Genomic DNA, 25,221 nt, shown 5'->3' on the forward strand with positions numbered 1-25,221 from the left:
TGAGCTTCAGATGTGTGGTCATCCCTCTTCTGAATTCCTAGGTTCTGGTAACACCACCTTTACCCTTTTGTTCCTCCAGTCCTAGTGAAAATAACTTCTTTTTGCAGTTAAAAACTTTTGAGTTACAGCAGCATTCATCTTTTTTTTTTTTTTGGTCTTATTAGGGCTGAACTCATGGCATATGGAAGTTCCCAGGCTAGGGGTCCAAATTGGAGCTGGAGCTGCTGGCTTACACCACAGGGGTTGAACCCGCGTCCTCATGGATACTAGTCAAGTGTTACCACTGAGCCACAACAGGAACTCCGGCATTTATCTTTTATCCTCTAAGCCACTTTCAGTGTACACCTTTGTGTCTGTGTATCTTCATTAAAATTTCTGTTTTCTGAATGGTTCCAAAATGACTTGTAACATACCGGGTGTGGGATGGGTGGGAAATGAAATCACGTCTGTTCCTGTCTCATCATTATCAGATTACACTGATTCACTTACATTCATTCCTTCTCCCTTCACCAATACTTATTGATTGCACCTCAATGACCAGCATTGGTAGAAGTCGAGTGGAGCGTTAGGACAACTCTTGCCCTCAAGGTTTGCAAGCAAAGTAGGGGCGATATAATAATCCCCCAAGTTGACATTCAGGTAGTGATTTATAGACTTCAAAGTATGAAGTACGATGATCCTTACCCTCTCTGACAGCAACAAGGCAGACAGTTTTTTCTTTCCATTATGTAAATAAAAACCATGGCTCAGACATTCTCAGCTTGACTCTGCCCGTCAGCAGCGTAGTGGGGACAGGAACCCAACAACTTTGCTGCCACTTTGCCAAAGGGAGAAGTGATGTGTATGAATTGATAATAGAATGTCTTCTAACTCATAAGGTTTATTTTTCATGATTTATGTCTTTTTTATTTTTTTGACTTTTTTATTTAACCTCCGCACACCCACAGCATTTGGAGGTTCCCAGGCTAGGTGTCCAATCAGAGCTGTAGCTGCTGGCCTACACCACAGCCACAGCAACACTAGATCCGAGCCATGTCTGCGACCTACACCACAGCTCATGGACGTGCAGGATCCTTAACCCACTGAGCGAGGCCAGGGATAGAACCTGCAACCTCATCATTCCTAGTCATATTTGTTTCCGCTGCACCATGATGGCAACTCCCTATTTTTCATGTTTTCAAGTTGTCTTGATGTAGAGTTGATTTACCACATTGCGATAATTTCTGCTGTACAACAAAGTGATCCAGTTATACATATACCCACATCCATTCCTTTTCAGGTTCGTTCCCCATATAGATTGTCCCAGAATATTGGGCAGAGTTCCCTGTGCTATGTAGCAGGTCCCTGTTGGCCAGTCATTCCATATACCAGAGTGTGCACATGCCAATCCCAAACCCCCAGTCCACCCGCCGCCCCCACCCCACCTGTCCCCTTTGGTAACAGTAAATTTGTCTTTGAAATCTGTGAGTCTGTTTCTGGTCTACAAGTAAGTTCATTTGTATCTTTTTTAAGAGTCCACCTCTAAGTGATTTCCTGTGATGATTCTCTTTCACTGACTAACTTCACTTAGTATGATAAGCTCTAGGTCCATCCATCTTGTTGCCAATGGCATGGTTCCACTCTGTTTAATGGCTAAGAAATATTGCATTACATGTGGGTACCACATCTCTATCCATTCCTCTCGTCAATGACTATTTGGGTTGCTTCCATGCCTTGACTATTGTAAATAGTGCTGCAGTGAACATAGGAGTGGATATGTCTTTTCCAATTATGGTTTTCTCTGGATAGATGCTAAGGAGTAGGATTGCTGGATCACATGGTAGTTCTATTTTTAGTGTTTTGAGAAACTTTCCCAGTGTTTTTAACTAGTGGTTGTACCAATTTACATTGCTGCAATTAGTGTAGGAGGGTTCCCTTTTCTCCACACGCTCCCTCTCCAGCATGTATTGTTTGTAGAATTTTTGAAGATGACCATTCTGGTGATGTAAGGTGGTACCTTATAGTAGTTTTGATTTGCATTTCTCTAACAATTAGTGATGTTGAATATTTTTTCATGTATTTTTTTTTTTTTGCCATCCATATGTGTTCTTTAGAGAAATGTCTATTTAGGTCTTCTGCCTATTTTTAATTTTTTTTTTGATACATTGTACTGCATGAGTTGTGTGTATGTAATTCACAAGATTTCTGAGAAGGGGAATTTAATCGCTGTAAATAATAAGGTGGCTTCTTGGAGAGGGAAGACATTAGGGCTCGATATTGATTGTATCCTAATTGGTACCTGCAATCTCTAATATGACCTCACATTGGTCATGAGATTCTCTTGCTAAAGAGTTTCCCCAGAGCAGCCTTCATATCTCTATTCCTCAGACTGTAGATGAAAGGATTTACCATCGGGGTCACGGCAGTGTACATCACAGTTATCATTGCATCCTTTAGGCTGTAACTCGTCAGAGGACGGAAGTACATGCCCATGACTGTCCCATAATACAGAGAAACAACTGTGAGGTGGGACCCACAGGTGGAGAAGGCTTTGCGCACACCCTTGGTGGATGGAACTCGTAAGACCATGGAAAAGACCCGAACGTAAGAGATGACGATGCATAGTAATGGCAAGGAGAAAACACTAGCCCCTAGGTACATCATCTTCACATTGAAGTGGATGTCGGAACAGGACAGCTTGAGCAAAGAGGCAATGTCGCAGTAGAAGTTGGCCACTTCCTTGTTTGCACAGAAGGACAGACGAGCCGTGAGCAGAGTGTGGGGGACAGCATTGGCATTTCCCATCACCCAAGACCCAACAACTAAGAGGACACAAGCCCGTGGGCTCATGACTGTTGTGTAATGAAGTGGGCGGGTGATGGCCACGGCACGATCATATGCCATAGCAGCCAGGATGTAGCTATCTGTGTTTGCCAAGGCCAGCATGAAACACATCTGTGTTAGGCATCCCCCAAAGGAGATGGCTTTGGTACCTAAGAGATGGTTGGCGAGAGCCCTTGGGATGGTTACAGAGGAGAAGAAGATGTCGACAAAGGAGAGGTTGACCAGGAGAAAATACATGGGGTTGTGAAGGCGAACATCACAGTGAATGGCCAGGATGATGAGCAGGTTTCCCATCAGTGTGATGGGGTAAATGAATAGGAGGAGGGTGAAGAAGAGGTTTTCCTGTTCCTTCTGACCACTAACTCCCAGGAGGATGAAATCCAGGTTGGAGGACTGGTTGCCTTCTCCCATGGATCTTTGAGCAGGAAGGGGAGAGGAATCCAGCATGAGTAGTGCAGTACTGTGTAGAATGATCTTCTTCAGCCACCATTTTTCATTCCTGTCGTTGCTGTATCAATCCGGGGTTTACTAAATCCTGAGGTAGGCAATACATTTGGGCTCAAAGTTACTATAGGTCATGGGGAATAATCAACAGTTAGCTCTAGACACTCTTTCTAAGAAGTGAACAATCTTGAATCATAGGTGCCCATCCTACCCAACCCTAGCACCATCCCCCAGACTCTTAGGGTATAATTACTTTACAAATAGTTAAAGTCTATATTTGACACACTAGAAGCTTTGTTAGACCTTGACACAAAGTCATATGTATGGGAAAATACAATGTATTCATTCATTTATTCAAATACGACAATGTCTACTCTCAAGGACCTTACAACTTCACAGAGAAGCTCGAATCACATGCTAATCTTATTAAATATGAAAAGGAAAGGACAGTAGTTTGGAGTCTTTGAGGAAAAACTCCAGTGCAAGGGATAGTTAGCACAAGGAACACCCTGGACAATTAGAATTGTTCCACGGACAAAACTCAGAATGAACCCAGAGTCCAGAATGTTAATAGTTGTTCAGCCTGGTGTCAGAAGATTGCCAGTTATAGAGACCACTGAGGTTGGGTTATAGCAAAATGATATCAGTGAGTTTACTTGCTGGGTATCACATTTTCTCCTTTTTTAGGTAAACAGTCACATTTGATAGGCTTCATCTACATTCCCAACTCTGAAATATGTATAATCATGATGTTTTTCTCTTTGATCTCATCTCATATTAGAAACAATATCTCCTACAGTGACTCACCCAACTTCACTGTGGCGTCAGTTACTGCCTAGTAGAATATAAGGTCTATGTCTGTTGACTTGATCTCTTTTTCCTACATTTCCTCATTAGTCATCATGCAAACATATCTGACCAAACCTCACACCCTGCACATCCAATCTAAGTAGATGACACTCTTTTGTAAGGAGGAGAACGATATCTTGTTTATTTATTATCTCTTAGAGAGGGATTATTTTGAAATATTATTCATTATATGTATATGTGGGTATACACACACACAGTCAATTGTTCTTGATTTTTTTTGGGGGGGGGGGAGCTGTACCTGTGGCATATGGAGGCTCCCAGGCTAGGGGTTGAGTTGGGCTACAGCTGCTGGCTTACACCACAGCCACAGCAACGAAGGTTCTGAACCATGTCTGTGAACTACACCATAGCTCACGGCAATGCCAGATCCTTAACCCACTGAGCGAGGCCAGGGATCAATCCTGCCACCTCATGGTTACTAGTTGGATTCATTTCTACTGCGAAAGGGAACTCCCAGTTCTTGAATTATATCCAGGTTTATTTTATGTGGTGTAGGTCACAGATGCAGCTCTGATCCTGTGTTGCTGTGCTGTGGTGCAGGCCGGCAGCAGCAGCTCAGATTAGACCCCTAGCCTGGGAACCTCCACGAGCCACAGGCGTGGCCCTAGAAAAGACCAAAAGTAAATAAATAAAGAATCCCCATTCACAAGAGCAAGATAAATTTTAAGAAATATGGAAATAATTCTTTTTAAAAAAATCCAGAGTTCCCGTCATGGCATAGTGGTTAATGAATCTGACTAGGAACCATGAGGTTGCGGGTTCCGTCCCTGCCCTTGCTCAGTGCGTTAATGATCCGGTGTTGCCATGAGCTGTGGTGTAGGTTGCATACACGGCTCGGATCGCGTGTTGCTGTGGCTCTGGTGTAGGCTGGTGGCTATAGCTCCGATTTGACCCCTAGCCTGGGAACCTCCATATGGCACGGGAGCGGCCCAAGAAATGGCAAAAAGACAAAAAAAAAATTTTTAAAAAGTCCAGTCTGGTTGCAAAAATAACAAAATTTTACTGAACAAAAAATAAATACCTAAAACCAGGGAGATAATATTATAGAAACATCAATTCACCTACAATTATTTTATGAATTCAATGCAATGCTAGTCAAAATACCACATATTTCTTTAAAAGATGATACTTAGTAAACTGATCCAAAACTTCATGTAGGAGAATAAAGAACCAAGAAGATAGTGTTAGGATGAGAATAAGGAGGAAGGACCTGACTTGTCAGTTGTCATAATGATTCAAAGAGTGGAGTGGTCCTGGCATGCGGGCAAGCAAATAGGTCTGTATAGCAGTCTAGAGTGCTTAGAAACAGATCAAAGATTTATCAGAAATTCGTATATGACATGGATGGTTTAGTACTAGGCAGGAAAAGGATAGACTGTACGTTTGGTACAGAGTGCTAAGTCAGCTGGATTCCTCTCTGTGAAAATAGAGGAAAATAATTTTAAAGGATGAATTGTGAAGACCAAAGTTCAGAAAACTTAGATGGAGATTATGTTTATGGTACCAGGCTTCCTCCACACTATTTATTGTCATGCAAACTAAATGAAATATCCAGGAGACTTTGAATGGGATGGTGGAGTTACCCATCCAAAGTCTCATGAAGGAATGAGCTTATGTCCTCAGGAAAACTATCATCCACCAAGGATACCTGCTGTTACAGAAGAAAGAAACAAAATTTACCCTATTTAACCCCTTGTGCACTTTTTCTTTCTTTCTTTCTTTCTTTCTTTCTTTCTATCTTTCTTTCTTTCTTTCTTTCTTTCTTTCTTTCTTTCTTTCTTTCTAAGGGCTGCACCCATGACACATGGAGGTTCCCAGGCTAAGGGTCGATTCCAAGCTGTAGCTGCTGGCCTATGCCATAGCCATAGCCACAGCCACGTCAGATCCAAGCCATATCTGCAACCTACACCATAGCTCATGGCAGCATTGGATCCGTAACCCACTGAGCAAGGCCAGGGACCGAACCTGCAACCTCATGGCTCCTAGTCGGATTTGTTTCTGCTGAGCGACGACGGGACCTCCTAAACCCTTGTGCACTTTGTCATTATTTGTTACTGTAGTCTGGACTATCCCAAGCAATTCACTAATTTTTCTAAAAAGACCTCTACTCAATAATTGATTCAGTGTGTGATAGTCACTCACCAACTCCGAGTGTTTTTTATAGTACACATGGGAATTGTATGCTAGGCACAGGGAAAGCAGATAAAATTATATTTCCCTCAAATATGATACACTTTTTCATCTCTGCACCTAGATGAGTTTGATTTTCTCTCTTGAATGACTTTCCCTATGTCCACGTGAAATCATAATCTCTCAGAGTTGAGAGGGTTCAGTAAAACCAGAGGGTTCAGAGACTATGGTTAGCTCATATGGTAATGAAATATTTTAGAGGAGGGGCTTCTGGCAACACGGCAGCCTTAGCTAATGCCACCAGGTCCCATTCCAATTAAAACACATAGAAATTATGAATAAATGTGATAAGTGATTAAAAATGCATACTTAAACCTAAAAGAAAGAAATGGGACTATGCAGGTATGAAAAACAAAAAGCACACTCAGAACAAGAGCTGTAAACCAGAGCTGATGCTGCGACAGATCCTTGGGGTTTCAAGTAGGAATTAGGTCCAAAGGCTGGGATCTGGGGTGTTAATGACCCATGGATAAAATGTGGCCACAAATCTGCATGAAGCAGGAAATTTGATTTGAATCCCCATGTAAAACAGTTAAAGCATGATCCTATTTATGAAAATAGCACCAAAAACTGGCCATATAAGATTTGGAAAGAACAAAATGGATAGAATTCATTGAAAATGTGATTGCTTTCAAAGAAAATCAAAGAGACTTTCTAGATAATTCAGAAGTTTGAGCATATATGTGTGGTATAAATTGATATTTAAAAAATCCATAATGTTCCTATATCAAGCAAAAATAAATTGCTTTTTAAAAAAGACTCTCTAGGCATTCCCGTTGTGGCGCAGTGGTTAACGAATCCAACTAGGAACCATGAGGTTGCGGGTTCCATCCCTGGCCTTGCTCAGTGGGTTAGGGATCCAGCGTTGCCGTGAGCTGTGGTGTAGGTTGCAGACGTGGCTCGATCCTGCATTGCTGTGGCTCAGGCATAGGCTGGCAGCTACAGCTCCGATTAGACCCCTATCCTGGGAACCTCCATGTGCCTCGGGAGTGGCCCAAGAAATGGCAAAAAGAAAAGAAAAAAAAAAAAAGACTCTCTATCCCCAGTGCCAGCAGACATTAGAAATCTAGAAGTACCCCTAACAAACGAGGTCCAAGACTGACTTTAAATATTGTAAAATCATCATTTCACAATACATGTAACTCAAATCGTTATGCCGTATACCTTAAACTTATGCAGTGCTGTAGGTCAACTCTATATCAATAAAACTAGAAAAAATGACTAAATGTTACTGAGTGGCAGAAAGAATACCTAGAAAATGTGGAGGTGAGCAATATTAATGGAGAACTCACTATTATAAAAATGTCAACTCTCCACCAGTCTATTAATCTAGGAAATCATTGTGATCCTAAATAAAACACCAGAAGTTTTTCCCAAGCATGGAACTTAGTAAGCTTAGTTAAATTCGTATGGGAGCATAAAGAGACAAGAAGAGCCAAGACAATTTGAGGAAATAGAAACATTGGAGAAAGAATCCAAGGTAGGAAGGGCCAGAGGAGGTCATTTGTATACTTAATAGTGCTGTTAAGGGGGAATGACTTCCTCTGGCCCTTCCTACCTTGGATTAGTACTGACACAGGAACTGACAATACATCTATGTAACATTCTGGAGAGCCTATAAACAAAATTCTATTACAAACAGAAATTTGAAATATCCATGTAAATGCATTTCTATTTGTTAGAAATTGGTACATGACGTGGGTAGGCTTCGAAATAGCTAGGGCACGGTTGGACTGGCTGTTTGGGACTCTTAGACACCAAAACATAAGAATAATACAGAAACATTTCTAATAAATGTAAAAAGCAAAACTTCAGAAGCTTTAGAAGAAAAGTGTTTATAGTATCAGGATAGAATATGATTTTTTTAACCAGGCACAAAATTTACAACACAGAAGCAAAAATGTAAAATTTGGCAACTTGAAAGCATGTGTGTGAAACAGAGGGTAAAGAAAGGGGAGAGGCAAATCGTGGATTGGAAGAAGTATGTGCTGCTCACATAATCACATAACAAAGGCTTAGTATTCAGAGTACAGAAGCTTCCTACACACTAATAAGGAAAGACGAAAAATCCAGGAGGAAATAATAGGAAGCAGGCTTGAATAGCCAAGTCACAGAAGAAGGAACCGGTATGAACAGTAACCAACAGAAGAGATGTTCAACCAAATTAAAACAAAATTCAATTAAAAATCCGGTATACATGTATGTGTAACTGGGTCACCATTCTCTACAGTAGGGAAAAAATAATGTATTGGGGAAATAAAAAAACCCTTTACCTCTGGAGCAGATATGAAGTCGGACAGTTGCAAATGTTAGGGAAGAAATGGAAATTTTTCTGTTACCATTAGGAGAACAGTTATCCCACATCTAGGTAAGCTGACAGTTCTTACATTCTACTTCGTGTTTGGCCCTAGAGGCCTCTAACACATGCATTCCAGAAGGATATATATTGTCATACAGAAAACTTAGAAACGAATAATCACTGTGGAGTTGTCTTACGATTGAATTCTGTACAACGATTAAAATGATTGTGAACATGGAATAATTTTTAAAAATCACAATGCGATGGAAAAATAGTTGCTATAAAACGTAGGGTGCATCACACAGTACAAGCACATTTTAGCATATAAAATAATGCATGTCTATGCGGTAAAAGTTTACATCCCGAATGGGAGTATATTACGCATTCTAGCATGGCTGTTGCCTCTGGGAGGATAGTGGGAAAAAGAAGATTTTGGATAGGCACCAGAAGAGTTTCAAGTGTATTATTTCTTAAGAAATGTGGAGCATATATTATCCTGTTAAATCTAGAGGAAGACTTCTTGGTACATTATTTTCTTTGTCTCTCTGACTTTTAACAACGTTAAAATAAAGAATTAAATTTAACATAAAGATTTCAAGGTCTGGAGATAACTGTGTACAGAATGTGGCAATGGGCCTGGGTGGGTCACGTCCATTGTCACTAAAGGGAGGAGATAGAGTCTTGTGTGTAAATGGGTTGAGGAAAGAAACCGGCATTTACACTAGGAAGAGTGGTCCTTGGGCAATATATGATGCTGGGAGAGAAGAAAAATGCAATGGAGAAGAGATTCAGGCTAGAGGAAGAAAAACTTAGTGGATGCAAATAGGCTTTGTTTAAGCTACTTTACTTCACACTGTTTTGGCTCACATTATTTAAGTGTCCATGCCCCTCCCAGCTCACTCATTTTGTGTATAACTGCTCTTTGATCCAAGGGTCATCTCCAGCCTCTAAGCTCTGTCTTGCATTTCACGTTGTCAGCCCAGTTTGGGTTCTCTCCTCTCGCACCCGCAGGCATCCAAGGCATTGCAGGCTTCCAGCAAAACCTCAAGCCTGAGAAAATCTGTCCATGTTTTAATTTCCCTCTTCCTGCACAGCCAGGGCACGGTGGAGGAATCATACAAATGTAGGCTAGAAGTTATGATGATCAATTCCTTTTGGATCCTCAACACATTTTGACAAGCCTCACTCTCCCCCTTATCCATGGCAGTTCATCAAAATCTTTGCCATTCCCCTCAAATCCACCGTACCTCCCACACCAATACTCTCTGAGAAACCTAAGCGTCATGTCCCTGTTCACTGAGAAACAAACCCACGAGAGAGAGAGAGAATCCTCCCTCAACATCTGCCCCAGGGCATCACCTCAATACACCTACTTCCATCCTGTTCTTTTCCTCCAAAACCTGAGAAGAGCAGTGTAGATGCATCTGTATATTCACGCCCTTATTTTCTTCCGTTTCCTCTGCGATAAAACTCCACCCCTCTTTCAGCTGTGGTATTTTCTGTCCCCACTTTCTACCTCAGCACCAGCGTTTCCATCATTAGCTAGTAAATATCGTAGATCTTTTGGTCATTCAATGAATGTTCCCCAATCTTTCAGCTCCTTCTGGTAATCGACACCTGTTAAATCTTATGAAATGATAAGAGAAGAATGCAAAAACATGTAGCACCAGAAAATGATGTGAGGTTGGTGTAATACTTGCAGAAGTGAAGAAAGAGAACCAGAGAGGAGAGGTTTCTGAGCAGAGGGCCTCGAGGATAGGAAGTGTGAGGTATAGGGCGTCATGATGAGGAGAGATGATTTCTCTAGAAACCCCGAAGAAAGAGGTGGGGAAAACTTATCCTTCCGAGAAGAGGAGCAGGAGGTGCATCAACGTACATGCTAGAGACAGGATGGGAGCCTCGCATTTACTGGAGAGAAGCCAGGGGTCCCAGGCTGTGCCGGCCACTAACACAGCCTTCCTGGGAAGTGCTGGTGCTCTGCGATATCCATTGCAGGAGTTGAGACAGTTTTTCAGGGACACAAGTACAGAAAGCCACCCTATGGCATGAAGGGAGCAGACAAGGCCACAAAATGTCCTCTGAGTGTTTCCAGATTCCCTCCCTAATAGTTGAAGCCATCCGTGCTTAGACAATAAAATAACATCATTTTGTACAGGGGCCTGTTAGCATGCACCACTGACTGTGGACGTGTAAGTTGGTTTGGTAGCTCCGCTCTAAGACAGTAGATTTGTGTAAGCTTGTGTACACACAGACACACACACAGACACACACACACACAGAGTTCAGGAATTAGAAAGAGCTCAGACCTGAGAAGACCAAATCAGAAGCACCCCTTTCTGATCCTATTTTCACGGACAAGAACCCGGATAACAACGTATCAGAAAAGAAGGGATTTTTTCTGTCTCTCTCTCGTCTCTTCCTTGCCTTTTGACTTTCTGATCTTAGAACCTTGCTTTCTGAATTCAGGCCAAGCTGGAGTCCTAGTTTTGCCAATCTCTGTGTGCGATCTTGGGTGATTCAGTTCACTATATTCCAGGTGATACCATGAGAATAATTCTACTTACCTCTTGGAAATTTTGTGAGGGTCAGAAAAGAGGATGCCTGTTGTGTTTGTTGCTGGCTATCTGTCTCTTGATGTGTCTGACATAGAGTCTGTTCCCTAACACATGCAGCTCCTACTGGGGAGTCCACGCAGATGCAGTCCAAAAGAGTCCTGGTTCTGTGGCCTTCATGCCTCTTCCATGAATGGGAAACTAAACAGCGTCTGATGTAGCATTTGTGAGCATGCCTTTTGGAGGGCAGGCATGCTGGGAAAAGTGCTAGTCAACGGCCTAGAGAGCAAGTCTTTGGCTCTGTGTCCCTGAGGCAGGGGAGCCAGGACTGGGATGGTTTGCAAAGAAGAGTCCAAGTTTTCCCAGCGGTAGAGCAGAAAAGGCAAAAGAGTCTGTCCCAAACGGGGCTTCAAGTTGAGGACTCTAGCTTCCTGGAAGTAGAGTGTGTTTTAGCAGAGAAAACGAGGTGACTATTTCCCAGGTTATAAAGTCCTGAGGCATGACTCCTGCAGGTCCTTATATTCAGGCCAAAGTCAGAAAACTGGTGAGAGCTATAGCTGTGCCTGAGGGGACAGAGTGGCTCTCAAGAGTGATTGTGCCTAGAGTTCTCCTTGAAGGAAAGCTGGGCGAGTTGGTTTCCCAGAGACTAGGCCTCCAGGGTCCATGTGCTGGGCGGAGCTATTCTATCTCATTTGTTAGAATGTGGGCCCTACTCTGCTTCAGCACAAACTTGGAACCACCCCTTGGGAAGTGTTTCTGGTTTTAAGTGTGGCCGAGAATAATACTTGTGTTTTATCATCGTTCCTCTACCATTTGATAGAGGGGCGTCATGCTGGTCATTATATTTTACCTAGCATGCGGATGGTGGCTCTGCTACATTTTCAGATTCTTAGAGCTAGAAAATACCTAAATGTTATCTAGTCGGCTTCATGTACCTGTCACCTTTATACGAACCCTGATTGATGGTTGTATGCTCTGCCTTAGCCCCTCTTGTGGCAGAGCGGTCACTAAGTTTCTGCAGAGGGCCATGGTGAGGCCTGTGGTTTCTGGCTGCGTACCCGTTCTGGCTCTGCCTCTTGTTGGTTGCAACTGACTTTGGATCGTTATTAAATGTACGTTGTATAACGAGAGTAACAATGTGGCAACAAGAGCATCCTCATGAGGTTGTTATGAGGATCAAACGAACGAAAACCTGAAAAGTCTTTAAAATGAAGCCCAGCACATAGGTAGCTGTTAGAAAATGTCAACTGCTATTTTACTAATTCTGGCTTTATTCATCTAATTGTACAACTCTCCCAAATCCTTCATCCGAGGCTGCCCATTGTAGATGTTGAAAGGAGCTTTGTTTAATTACATTTCCTTTTAGACAAGTTTCAGGTTATACATCCTGGGTGCTCTGCTGTTCCTCGCCCCGTGTTTAGATCGTGTTTCAAAGTCCAGATCATGGGTTCTTGTGTATGGATAAAATGACTTCCCATGGTGTACTTTCTTCTTAGTAACCACATTTTGCTCTTGATGTCATTCTTGGAATTTATTGTTATTCCAAATTTTATTTACTGGTACCATTGGGGTCAAGGAATTGTGGAGTAATATATGAGAAATGGGAAGAGAATATTTTAAGCTCAAATGTTTGCAACTCTTATCTAAGGCCAGTGATTACAGCTTCTTTAGCTTATCGAGGGATATATGACCATTCCTTTCCTCCCAAAAAGAAAAAAAAATCTCTGAATGGAAAGAGAGGTTAAATTGAACTGCCTACTGGAATATTCCAATCATGGCTAAATCCCTTCTCCTTTAAAGACATTTCATTTTATTTTATTTTTTAAATTCATTTTTTTTGAAGTGTAGTTGACACAGTGTTATTTTCTGCTGTATAGCACAGTGGTTCAGTTATAGATACATACATACATATAAATCTATCTAAGAATATTACATGTATACATATTTTTTCCTCCCATTGTTGTGTTACGATGTATGTATCTAGACATAGTTCTCAATCTCATAGCTGCACAGCCGGATCTCACTGTAAATCCACTCCAAGAGCAATACTTTGCATCCATTAACCCCAAGCTCCCGAACCCTCTCACTCCCTCCCTCTCCCCCTGGGCAGCCACATGTCCATTCTCCAAGTCTATGATTTTCTTTTCTGTGGAAATGTTCATTTGTGCTGTGTATTAGATGCCAATTATAAGTGATAGCATCTGGTATTTGTCTTTCTCTTTCTGACTGTTTTCATTCAGTATGAGAGTCTCTAGTTCCATCCATGTTTCTGCCAATGGCATTATTTTGTTCTTTTTATGGCTGAGTGGTATTCCATTGTGTATATATACACCACATCTTCCTAATCCAATCGTCTGTCGATGGACATTTGGTTGTTTCCATGTCTTGGCTATTGTGAATAGTGCTGCAATGAGCATGCAGGTATATGCGTCTTTTTGAAGGAGAGTTTTGTCCGGATATATGCTCAAGAGTGGGATTGCTGGGTCATAGGGTAGTTCTATGAATAGATTTCTAAGGTACCGTCATAGTGTTCTCCATTAAAGACATTTCAAAAAGAAGAAATGATAGGTACAATATATTTTCAGAGTAAGAAAAAGAAAGCAACACCTGAAGTGTTTGGAAGAACAATGTGTTTGTGCAAATAACCTAAGAAAGTGAACAGCATTTCTTTTTGGTCTTTTTCAGGCTGCCCCCTCAGCACATGGAAGTTTGCAGGCGAGGGGTTGAATCAGAGCTTCAGCTGCTGGCCTCCACCACAGCCAGAGCAATGCCAGATGCAAGCTGCATCTGTGACCTACACTGGAGCTCCCAGCAACGCCAGATCCTTAACCCACCGAGAGGGGCCCAGGATCGAACCCATGTCCTCATGGATACTAGTCGGGTTTGTTACTCCTGAGCCACAATGGGAACTCCCCCAATTTTTTTTAATAAATTATCTTTCACATTCTTAAGATACTACAAAAAAATACAGAATGAGTCAGACAAAAATTTAGATGAAAATGAAACTGCCCTGGACACAGAGACATAAATGAATAAAGACACCCCCCACACACAAAATAAAGAGATTTTAATTGACATTTTTTTAGACAGTTAACATCAGAAAAATATATTTGTAGGAAAAGTAAAAGGATAAGCATTTCTCATAAACGAGAACTCCTATAAGACTATCAGCAGATTGATCAGCAGAGACCTTGCAGGCTAGGAGAGAGGGGAATGACATACTCAAAGCCTAAATGAAAAAAACCTGCCAACCAAAAATAATTTACTCAGCAAATTTGTTCTTCAGAAGTGAATGTGAGATAAAGACTTTCCCTAACAAACATTGAGTTGAGAGATTCTATCACCACTAACCTGCTTTCCAAGAAATGCTGAAAGGAATTCTTCCAGCAGAAATGAACAGTCACTAAGTAGCAACATGAAAATATATGACACACTGGAGAGCATAGAGTCAGATTCAGAAACTTCTATTTCTGTAATGTAGTGGTGTGGTAACCACTTAATGCTAGTTAAAGGACAGAGGTATTGAACATAGGAGTTGCCAGGAGTTCCCATCGTGGCACAGTGGTTAACGAATCCTACTAGGAAGCATGAGGTTGAGGGTTCGGTCCCTGGCCTTGCTCAATGGGTTAAGGATCTGGCGTTGCAGTGAGCTGTGGTGTAGGTGGCAGACGCGGCTCGGATCCCATGTTGCTGTGGCTCTGGCGAGCCCTAGCCTGGGAACCTCCATATGTCATAGGAGTGGCCCTAGAGAAGGAAAATATACAAAAATAAAAATAATAAAAATAATAAATAAAAATAAAGCAGGAGTTCCCGTCATGGGTCAGTGGAAACAAATCTGTCTAGTATCCATGAGGACACCAGTCTGATCCTTGGCCTTGCTCAGTGGGTTTAGGATCTGGTATTGCCATGAGCTGTGATGTAGGCCAGTGGCTACAGCTCAGATTCATCCCTACCCTGGAAACCTCCATATGCTGTGGGACACGTGGCCCTAAAAAGACAAAAAAAAAAAATACAAAAGAAGTATTAAAAATAGCTATAGGCAAAATAATTTGTTAATAGGTACACAATTTAAAAAGAGAGAAATTATGACATTAAATACATAAAGGGACGGAGTAAAAGAACAAGGTTTTTGTATGTGATTTAAGTTACATGGTTATCAGTGTAAAATAGACATTCATATACATTTTATATCTGTATGATGTTTTAGGTAGGCCTTGATAACCACATGGTAAAAATCTATAGTTAATTCACAAAATATAAAGAGGAGGGGATAACAGTGTACCACTATGGAAAATCATTAATGGAGAAAGGAAGGAAGCAAGAGCGGAAGAAAGGAACAAGGGGACTACAAAATAGCCAGAAAGCAACCCATGATAAATCTTTACCTGTCAAAATTGCTCTAAATATAAATGGATTGCATTCTCCAGTCCAAAAGCCTAGAGACGTTGAGTGGATAAAAACACCTGATTCAACTGTATGCTGAGACCCACTTCAACTTTCAGAGTACACATAGGTTCCACATGAAGGGATGCCCAAGCTCTTCCTTGCAAATGGAATCCAAAAGAGAACAGAGATAGATACATTTATACTGTAAATAGACTTTAAGACAAAAATGGTATAAGGAGGAGAAAGGTCATTGCATACTGCTGAGGAAGTCAATCATCCAGAAGATACAGCAATCATAAATACACATGCACCCAACGTTGGAGCATCTAAATATATTAAGCAAATACTAAGAGGTCTGAAGAGAAAACCAGACCACACTTGATGTTGCCATCTGGGTCCGTGAAATGAGTGGACACAGGATACTGCAGCAATGCAGAAATGAGTTGACTCTTGACATATTCCTCTTGCCCCCACCCACCCCTGAAGCACAAAATGTGAAGAAGATCTGTTCTGTCTGCCAGCAAAAGAGACAGAGATGGCAGATGGCTATGTGGTAGAGTCCCTGAAGGGAAGGTCCTGATCTTAGCTGGCAAGTGAGCCTGATGCCGGTAGCTGAGAGGGGCTACCATTGAGTCTTGACAGGAATGGACACCGACTCTGTCTGGTCTGGGATTTGCTTTCCCAGTTATCGAGGCAAATATCCATCGTGTCATAAAAGGACTGGTCCAGAAGCTGTAGCACCACGTTGGACAGCCAGCTGTTATTTCCTCAGACGGGTGAACACATTTCACAGCCCATGCTGCTCAGCAATGGGCAGAGGGGTGTCCTTCTCAGAGTGCTGTGTTCATGGAGAATTGGAATGAGCCGCTGAAGCAATGGTTGTCCAAAATGAGGGGAGATAAAGGGATGAAGGGCTGGCTTATACACCCTCATGAGTGTGTGTTTGCCTTCAGTGTGAAAATGAATGGGGCTAGAGGAGTGTGGGTACTGGATAGGTTTCTGTTTTCCTGGTGGATCTGGGGAACAGGAGGTGAGCTAGTATGCCTAGGCAGCTTTTGACAAAGGAGGTGTACTCTGGTACAATGATGATGCTCTTTTCTCTCTTTCCCACCTTACCTTGATTCCCCACTCCCCCCACCCCAACGTGATAAGTGGTCCCAGGACCAGGCTGCAAGTACCAGGCCCCGAGGCAGGGATAATTCCTGTGCCAGCAACTACATGCTAAAATCTGAATTTAGGATTCCTAAGAGTCTGATAGAGTGGATTGTACTGTGATCTGGCAACACGGATTGTCTAAGTGATCAGACTAGCTCACTCCTTCTATACCTATGTAACCTTAGCCTGTCTGAATAGAAGTGGATTGAGGGGGAGGTACTTGCTAGACTAATATTGCTTTCTACCACCTGACCCAACACAGTGGCGTAACCTAATGTCCCTTTCAAAGGTGGATACGTTAGGGTATAATAGGGAGAAGGTGAAATATTAGCAGATAAGAAGGCATGAACACATTGATTGTGTAGTGAGGGAATCCAACATGACATTAACACCTGAAAAGAGGTGTGACCCAGTCCAAAGTCACACTCCTTGCCGCACAATGGTCAACCATAAGTTTCGAGACAAGATGTTGTAGAAAGGAGAATCAATTTTATTCAGGAAGGCAGTGAAAGGAGAAGAGGGAGGACCAGTGTCCAGGAGGACCAATGTCCTGAAGAACCATTTCAATTTGGGGTAGAGTTCAAGCTTCTTCTATGCTAGGGAAGGGGGACCCTCAAAGGGGTTAAGGTCAGAAGATGACCGACAACCACAGACACCTGGGCACCACCAAGTGTCTGAGGAGGGTTGTGGAACCTCTTTGATCTTGGTCAGTTGACATAAGTCTGGTAACGATGTTCCTATAAATCCTGACAGTTGCTACTTTTGTTGCTACCTCCTATCTCCCTGTGGGAGACAGGTTTTGGATAAGGGGCTGTTTGTATAAAGTTAAGCAGTAATCAGAATTCTTTTTGTGGTTACCATGTCTGTGTGCATGGCTCAGCAGAAGCATGTGACTCAGAGCTGAAAGGAGCAGAAGAGATAGATACAAAAGCGAGTCAGAGGAGCCAAGCTTCTTCTACATACAAGAGGCACTTGGGGGACCTGCGGGGTCTGTCTTTAGGAGGACCCCACAGGGTCCTGATTGGTTGCAAGGTACAGAGCGAAAGATGATGTTGCCTCATAGCACCATCGTACCAGATGCTTGAAAGGGCGAAGCCACGTGTTGCTGATACCATGGCTGCTTTTGGACATGCCAAGAGCTAGTGGAAGCCAGCAGACCTGAGTGGGCTTGCCCTGAGAGATGAAAGGGGGCTTCTGGTAAGGGGGAGGACATTGGGGATGGACTTCCAAGTGACTGCAATCTCTACTGTGGCCTAACATTGGTCATGAGGAGATTCTCTTGCTGAAGAGTTTCCTCAGAGCAGCTTTCATGTCCTGGTTTCTCAGACTGTAGATGAAAGGATTTAACATTGGAGTCACGGCAGTGTACATCACAGTTATCACTGCATCCTTGAGGCTGTAACTCGTCAGAGGGCGGAAGTACATGCCCATGACTGTCCCATAATACAGAGAAACAACTGTGAGGTGGGACCCACAGGTGGAGAAGGCTTTGCGCACACCCTTGGTGGATGGAACTCGTAGGACCGTGGAAAACACCCGAACATAGGAGATGATGATGCATAGTAATGGCAAGGAGAAAACACCAGCCCCTAGGTACATCATCTTCACGTTGAAGTGGATGTCAGAACAGGACAGCTTGAGCAAAGAGGCAATGTCACAGTAGAAGTTGGCCACTTCCTTGTTTGCACAGAAGGACAGACGAGCCGTGAGCAGGGTGTGGGGGACAGCATTGGCATTTCCCATCACCCAAGACCCAACAACTAAGAGGAAACAAGCCCCTGGGCTCATGACTGTTGTGTAATGAAGTGGGCGGGTGATGGCCACAGCACGATCATATGCCATAGCAGCCAGGATGTAGCTATCTGTGTTACCTAAGGCTAACATGAAACACATTTGTGCCATGCATCCCCCAAAGGAGATGGCTTTGCTGCCAACAAGATGATTGGCCAGTGCCTTAGGGGTGGTTACAGAGCAGAAAAAGATGTCAACAAGCGAGAGATTGGCGAGAAGAAAATACATGGGGTTGTGAAGGCGAATCTCAGAGCAGATGGCCAAGATGATGAGCAGGTTTCCAATTAATGTGATGGGGTAAATGAACAGGAAAAGGAAGAAGAAGAAGTTTTCCTGTTCCTTCTGACTGCTAGCTCCCAGAAGGATGAAATCCAGTTTGGAGGACTGGTTGTCTTCTCTCATGGATCCTTTAGTAGAAAAGGGAGAGGAATCCAGAAGTAGTTGTGAATTGCTGTGTGTAATGACCTTCTTAAGCCACCACCTTGGACTCCTGTGGTTGCTATGTCTATACCTGGGCTTCCTAAAGCCAAAGATAGGCATAATATTGGGGGGAGAATATCCCTGTTGGTCAGTGGAACAAATTGACAATTAGTGCTGGACACCCACGTGTAAAACGTGAGTAATGGGTGTATCAGAAATGCCCATCCCCTCCAAACCCAGCCCCATCACCCAAACACCTAGGGATCAATCATCTAACAATTATGTTCAATTGGATGTGCTAGAAACTTTGTTAGACTCTGAGGCAAAATCATAAATTGGGGAAAATACAGTTTGTTCATCCATTTGTTCCTCCATGGCATAGTCTTTGTTCTCAAAGACCTTACAACTTCATGGAGAAGCCATAGTCACATGCTAATCTTACTGTCCGTGAAAAGGAAAGGATAGTGTTTTGGAGTCTTTAAGAAAACACTCTAGTGCAAAGGATGGCTAGTACCAGGAGCCCCCCGGACAGTAGAAATTGTTCTGCTGACCAAACTCAGAATGAGCCCAGAGCCCAGTAGGTAACAAGTGTGTAGACTGGCACCAGAAGATTGTAAGTCACAAAGACAATTGGGATTAGGTTGTAGCCAAACAAGATAAGTGTTTACTTTAGGTGTCCCTTTTTAAAAGAAGATATCACCACCTCTTTGGATAGATTTCATCTCTATTTCAAACACTTAAATATATATATATTTTGTGTAATAAATATTGTGTAATATAAATATATATATAAAATCATAATATTTTTTTCTTTGACCTTACCTTACCTTACCTTCTTTAATTAGTTCCTCTGAGGACTCATCCAGTTCAATCGTGGTTTCAATTGCTGCTTAATAGACGGTCTGGTCCGTATCTGTAGATTTGATCTCCCCTCCCCATATTTCATCATTCAGTCATTCTGCCAACATGTCTGACCAAGCGCCATACTTTGAACAGTCAACCTAAGCAGACTGCAAGCTTTTTTTGAGAAGCATATCTCAAAAAATTATATATATAATTTTAATTTATATTAAAATTATATATGTATAATTTAATATTTAATATTTATTATATTTAATTAATATTTAATATAAATATTAATATTAATATTTAATTATAATTTAATATTTAATATTTTATAATATTTGATTATATATAATTATATATATAATTTTAATTTTTTAAAATTATAGCTGGTTTACAGTGTTCTGTCAAATTTCTACTGTACAGCAGGGTGACCCAGTTACACACACATGTATACATTCTTTTTTGTCCCCTTATCATGCTCCATCATGAGTGACTAGATATAGTTCCTATTTCTGCACAGATGGAACTAGAGACTCTCATACTAAGTGAAGTCAGTCAGAAAGAGAAAGACAAATACCATATGATATCACTTATATCTGGAATCTAATTTATGGCACAAAGGAACCTTTCCACAGAAAAGAATATCTTGTTTATTTATATCTCCTGTGCAGAGATTGGAGTAGTTTTCATTTTATGGACCCATGTATTTACACTCAGTAGTTTGAATATATCCATGTTTACTTCATCTCCCCCCACATGTCAGGGGTTATCAGGCACTGTCACACAGGCTGTCCCTCACCTCTAGATCTGATCTTGTTGATTCCTCATTTGGAATAATTCGAACATATACTTCCTACTTAATGTCTCTGGGCTTTAGCTTTGACCACCATCATTTTCTACCTAACTATTGTAATGCTCTCTTAACTACGATACTTCTGGAGCCCTCCTTTTTCCACCTTGAATCTGAAGTGTACTAATTGTAGCTGAGACTCCTAGCATCTCACCCAAATACACTCTGTTCTCTTCTTCCTGGATCCTCAGCTTGACTACATTTCCCAGCCTCCCTTGTGCTGAGGTGTTGGCACATGACTGAAGCCTAGCCAATCCATTCACATGTTCCAGTTCTGGTCTTCCTCTAAATTCCCTTTCCCCTTGCACTAGCTGGATGCAAGTGGCCAGTAGGCTGAATAGGAAGGTGGAGTCACAGGGTGGAATGAGCCTGTGTCCCTAGCTCTCTACATCCAGGAAGGCCACCCACCACCAAAGATACCCACTAGGACGGTTACATAAGAGAGAAATACTATTTATTCTGTTTAAAGCATTAGATTCTCTGCACATACTTGTTACTATAGTCCAGGACATCCTAAATAATTCACTGTTTTTTCTAGAGAGACCTCTACTCAGTAATTACTTCTATTTGTAATTAAGTTAACTATGAATTCTCAGGGTCTCCAGTAGTACACATTGGAATTATGTGCTGGGCACAGAGGAAGCAGGTAAGAATACTGTTCCCCTAAATATGATGTATTCCTTTCCATCTCTGCACCTAAATGAATGAATTTTTCTCTCTTGAAATTCCCTTTTTCATTTATACACAGAATCATAGTATCTCAGAGTTGAGAAGGTTCAGTAAACAGAAGAGCTTAGAAATTGTGGTTGGCTGACAGAGTAGAGAGTACAATAGAGACCGAGGCTTAGCCACATGGCAGACTTAGCTGATATTGACATATCCCATTCCTATTAAAACACACAGAAACTCTATAAAAATTATTAAAGAAAAGGCACATAGCCAACCTAAAGGAAAGAAATGGAATCACGTACACTTGAGAAAGAAAGAAAGGAAAAACCCCTCAGAGCCAGAGTTGTAAGCCAGAGGTGATGCTGTGGTGGACCCTGGGAGATGTGGCTACATAGTCAAAGGAAGCAGAGAATTTGTTTTGAGCCTTCTGCATAGCACCTGAGCACTGGAAGCAATCTATGCCATATAAGAATTGGAAATGAAAGAACAAAATGGATAGAATTCACAGAAAACACGTTTGTCTATAAAGGAAATCCAGGAGGCTCTTGAGATGAACTAAGAGGGTTCAGCAAGTTTTCTGGTATAAATCAATATTAAAACAAAAATGTGGGAGTTCCCTTCATGGCTGAGGGGTTAAGGAACCCGACCAGGATCCATGAGGATGCGGGTCTGATCCCTGGCTTTGCTCGGTGGGTCAAGGATCCGGTGTTGCCGTGAGCTGTGGTGTAGGCCGCAGACACAGCTCAGATCCTGCATGGCTGTGGCTGTGGCACAGGCTGGCAGCTGCAGCTCCCACTTGACTTCCAGCCTGGGAACTTCCATATGCCGTGGGTGTGGTCCTAGAAAGCACAAGACAACAACACACCCAACAACAACAACAAAACACCTCAGTAATATTGGTACACTAAATTGCACACTATCATTTTAAAAGACTTCCTATTCTCGATAAGAACAGGAATTTAAGGACGCTAGAAACAATTCTAATAACCAGGGTCCAAGACATTAAAAATTGCAAAACTGAATGACAATAAGAATAGCTAAGCAATGTGGAGACAAGGTCGTGAAAAGGTGAATTCTCCTCCAGGTAAGGTATGAACTCATCACAATCCCAGTCAAAATACCACAGGTTTCTTTTAAGCATGGAATGTAGTGAACTGAGTCATCAACTCATGTGGAAGCACCAAGAGCCAAGGAGATGTAAGACAATTTTTAGGAAAGTAAAGAGGGAAGAAGAGCACTATCAAGTATGAAAGGGGTTTCTTCAGGTACTAAATGTGGCAGATCAGTACTGACATAGTGATGGACAAATACAGCTATGTGACCCTCCAGAGAGCCTACAAACACATGAATTTATTTATTAGCAATTGTTGCCTGACACTGGTTGGTGTAGAAGTAAGCTGGGTACAGTTGGACTGACTGTTTAGTAAGGAGTACTAGGATGATTGGATATGCTTAAAAATATGAAAAACAATTCTTAATGGATTAATTGTGGAAATCAAACTGTCAACAACTTGAGAAGGAAATACATTTATGATAGGTGCGAATTTATTCATTTAGTGTTTTTTGTTTGTGTTTTGTTTTTTCCAGGCTGCACCTTTGGCATATGGAGGTTCCCAGGCTAGGGGTCTAATCAGAGCTACAGCTGCCAATGTCCGCCACAGCCACAGCAATGTGGGATCCAAGCCACATCTGTGATCTACACCACAGTTCATGACAATGCCAGATCCTTAACCCACTGAGCAAGGCCAGGGATCAAGCCTCCATCCTCAAGGAGACAATATTGGGTCTTTAACCAGCTGAGCCATGGCAAGAACTCCAGGAAGTTATTTCTTTACCCAGGCACAAAATACACACCACCACAGAAAGTATTGTAAGTTTTGATTCTTTGGAATTAAAAACGTTTGTGCTAAATAGACAATGTAAAGGAAGGAGGAAGACAAATCATAGACTTAAAGAAGTATGTGGTATGCACATGGTAGTAGGGGATTGGTATTCCGAAAACAGAAGATTACTGCCCACTGAAAGGAAAACCAATACCCATGGGAAATAATTGACAACAGACTTAAACAGGCAAGTCATAGAAAACACTGGTATGAACGAATAAGCCAAAGAAGAGATATTCAACCAGATCAAAACAAAATTTAATGTAACATGCTTTGTCTTGGAGTGAGTGTAAAGTCTGACAATGTTAAGTAGTCGGGAAGAAATGGAAAAATTAGTAAGATCATTTGGAGACCAATTATCCCATATCTAGGAAAGTGCAAAACTCTCACAGCTTTAACTAAATCAGCAATACTGCATCTTGCTTGGACCTAAGAGAACCTCTAACACATGTGTTGCAGAAAACATTTAAAGCATGTACACTTCACACAGAAAGCTTAGAAATGGACAAGCTCTTTGTGACTTTTTCATTGATGAGTTCTATATGACAGCTAAAAAGCATGCATTGACACTAAATAATCTTTAAAACTCATAATGTGATGGAAAAAACCAATTGGTTTTCATCATAAGGCATATCACACAGTATATGTACAATTTAACATGTAAAATAATACATGCACATGTAGGAAACATATGCATCCCGAATGGGAGTATGTTACTCATTCTAGAATAGCCATCGCCTCTGAGATGAGAGGGGTAGCATTTCCTGAAGCGTCTCCTCTGGATATCCTGCCATACACTTACTTCCAGTCTGTTCCCCAAGACTCAGAAGAAGCGTGTCCATACATCCAATATTCTCTTATCCTGTTATTTTGGTTTTTCAGTCATATTGCTCCACTGTTCTCTCAGCTGCAAAATGCTCTCTATCTCAACATCACCTCTTTCCCATTAGCTGGTACACATGGCCATTTTAGTCATTCAGTGAATGCTCCTCAATCTTGTAACTCTTTCTAGCTGCCAGCCCAGTGCTTATCTATTCTTCCTTTTAACAAACTTTGTAGAAACATCTGCTTACCGGATCCCAAAGTAAAAGTACCATATTGATTGTGTGCCCTCTTTACAGTAACCAACTGCCTACCCCTCATGTAATAGATGAATTCCAAGTTCTTTATCATGGAGAAAATCTCAGAGCATTCATTCATGAGAGGACTACTTCAGGCAAAATTTAGTTTCTATCTTTACTAAGCGCGCAGGATAAAAGCAGGAATAAATCAGTCTGGAAAGACAAGTTTGGTTAATAGTGTGGCAAATGGAGGCTTTTGAACCAAAACAAGAATTTTGTTTTTTTTGTTCATTAGGAACTAAGAATCACCATCCCTGCTCGCTAAGAAAGTGGGCTTGTGCAAGTGCACATGGGCGTACACACACACACACACACACACGTGTGTGCACACACACATGCATCTCTCTCTCCCCACCTTGTAGCCATCATATCTTGGTAACTTGGGTCTGCAGCCAAGATTTGAGTCCTAGGTTTGCCAACCTCTCTGTGTGATTGCAGGTAATTCAGTCACCGTTTTTTCATTTGGTGAAAAGACCAAAGAATCCTACCTACCTCTTGAGGATGTGGTGGGGTTAAGGGAGGTGATGTATGTGTGCCAGTTGCCAGCCCTTCATCCCTTGATGTTGCTAAAGAGTTTCTGCTCTAACATTCACAGCAACTACCTGGAGAGCAGCTCAGATGCTGCCCCCCAAATGGTCCTGATCCTATTCCCTTCACTCTTCTTCCATGAAGAGGGAGTTTACAGGCAGCTGGTCCAGCATCCGCTGGCATCCATTTTTGGAGGCAAGCAGAGAATGTGCCAGGGGTAGTCCTGGAGAGCGAGTCTCTGGTCCTGTGTTTCTGAAGCAGAAGAGAGACAGGACTGGAATAGCTTAGGAAGAAGAACCCTGAGACTCCCAACCGCAGAACAGAAGGGGCAGAAGGAGCTGTCCTGGTTAGGACCTGAAGATCAGGACTCTAGCTTTCCCCTCAAGGAAGCAAG

At 42.0% G+C, this 25,221-nt stretch overlaps 3 protein-coding genes across 3 annotated transcripts in view; 1 reads left to right on the forward strand and 2 right to left on the reverse strand.

Moving 5' to 3' along the window:
• The window catches only part of LOC100517239 (olfactory receptor 3A10), a 179,489-nt gene that overhangs the window by 73,884 nt on the left and 80,384 nt on the right, over positions 1-25,221 (forward strand). The window lies entirely within an intron of this gene.
• On the reverse strand, positions 442-5,128 carry LOC110256088 (olfactory receptor 1A1-like). The gene has a single exon (XM_084985702.1). The coding sequence runs from the start codon at positions 3,268-3,270 to the stop codon at positions 2,308-2,310; it is 963 nt and encodes a 320-aa protein (XP_084841828.1). The 5' UTR covers positions 3,271-5,128; the 3' UTR covers positions 442-2,307.
• On the reverse strand, positions 17,983-18,912 carry LOC110256089 (olfactory receptor 1A1-like). The gene has a single exon (XM_084983032.1). The coding sequence runs from the start codon at positions 18,910-18,912 to the stop codon at positions 17,983-17,985; it is 930 nt and encodes a 309-aa protein (XP_084839158.1).

The sequence above is a fragment of the Sus scrofa genome, chromosome 12, assembly GCF_054392235.1.
Source record: "Sus scrofa isolate SSC_HxYL_T2T_F1_AM1 chromosome 12, Sscrofa_HxYL_maternal_Yorkshire_Landrace_v2.0, whole genome shotgun sequence".
Taxonomy (NCBI): Eukaryota; Metazoa; Chordata; class Mammalia; order Artiodactyla; family Suidae; genus Sus; species Sus scrofa.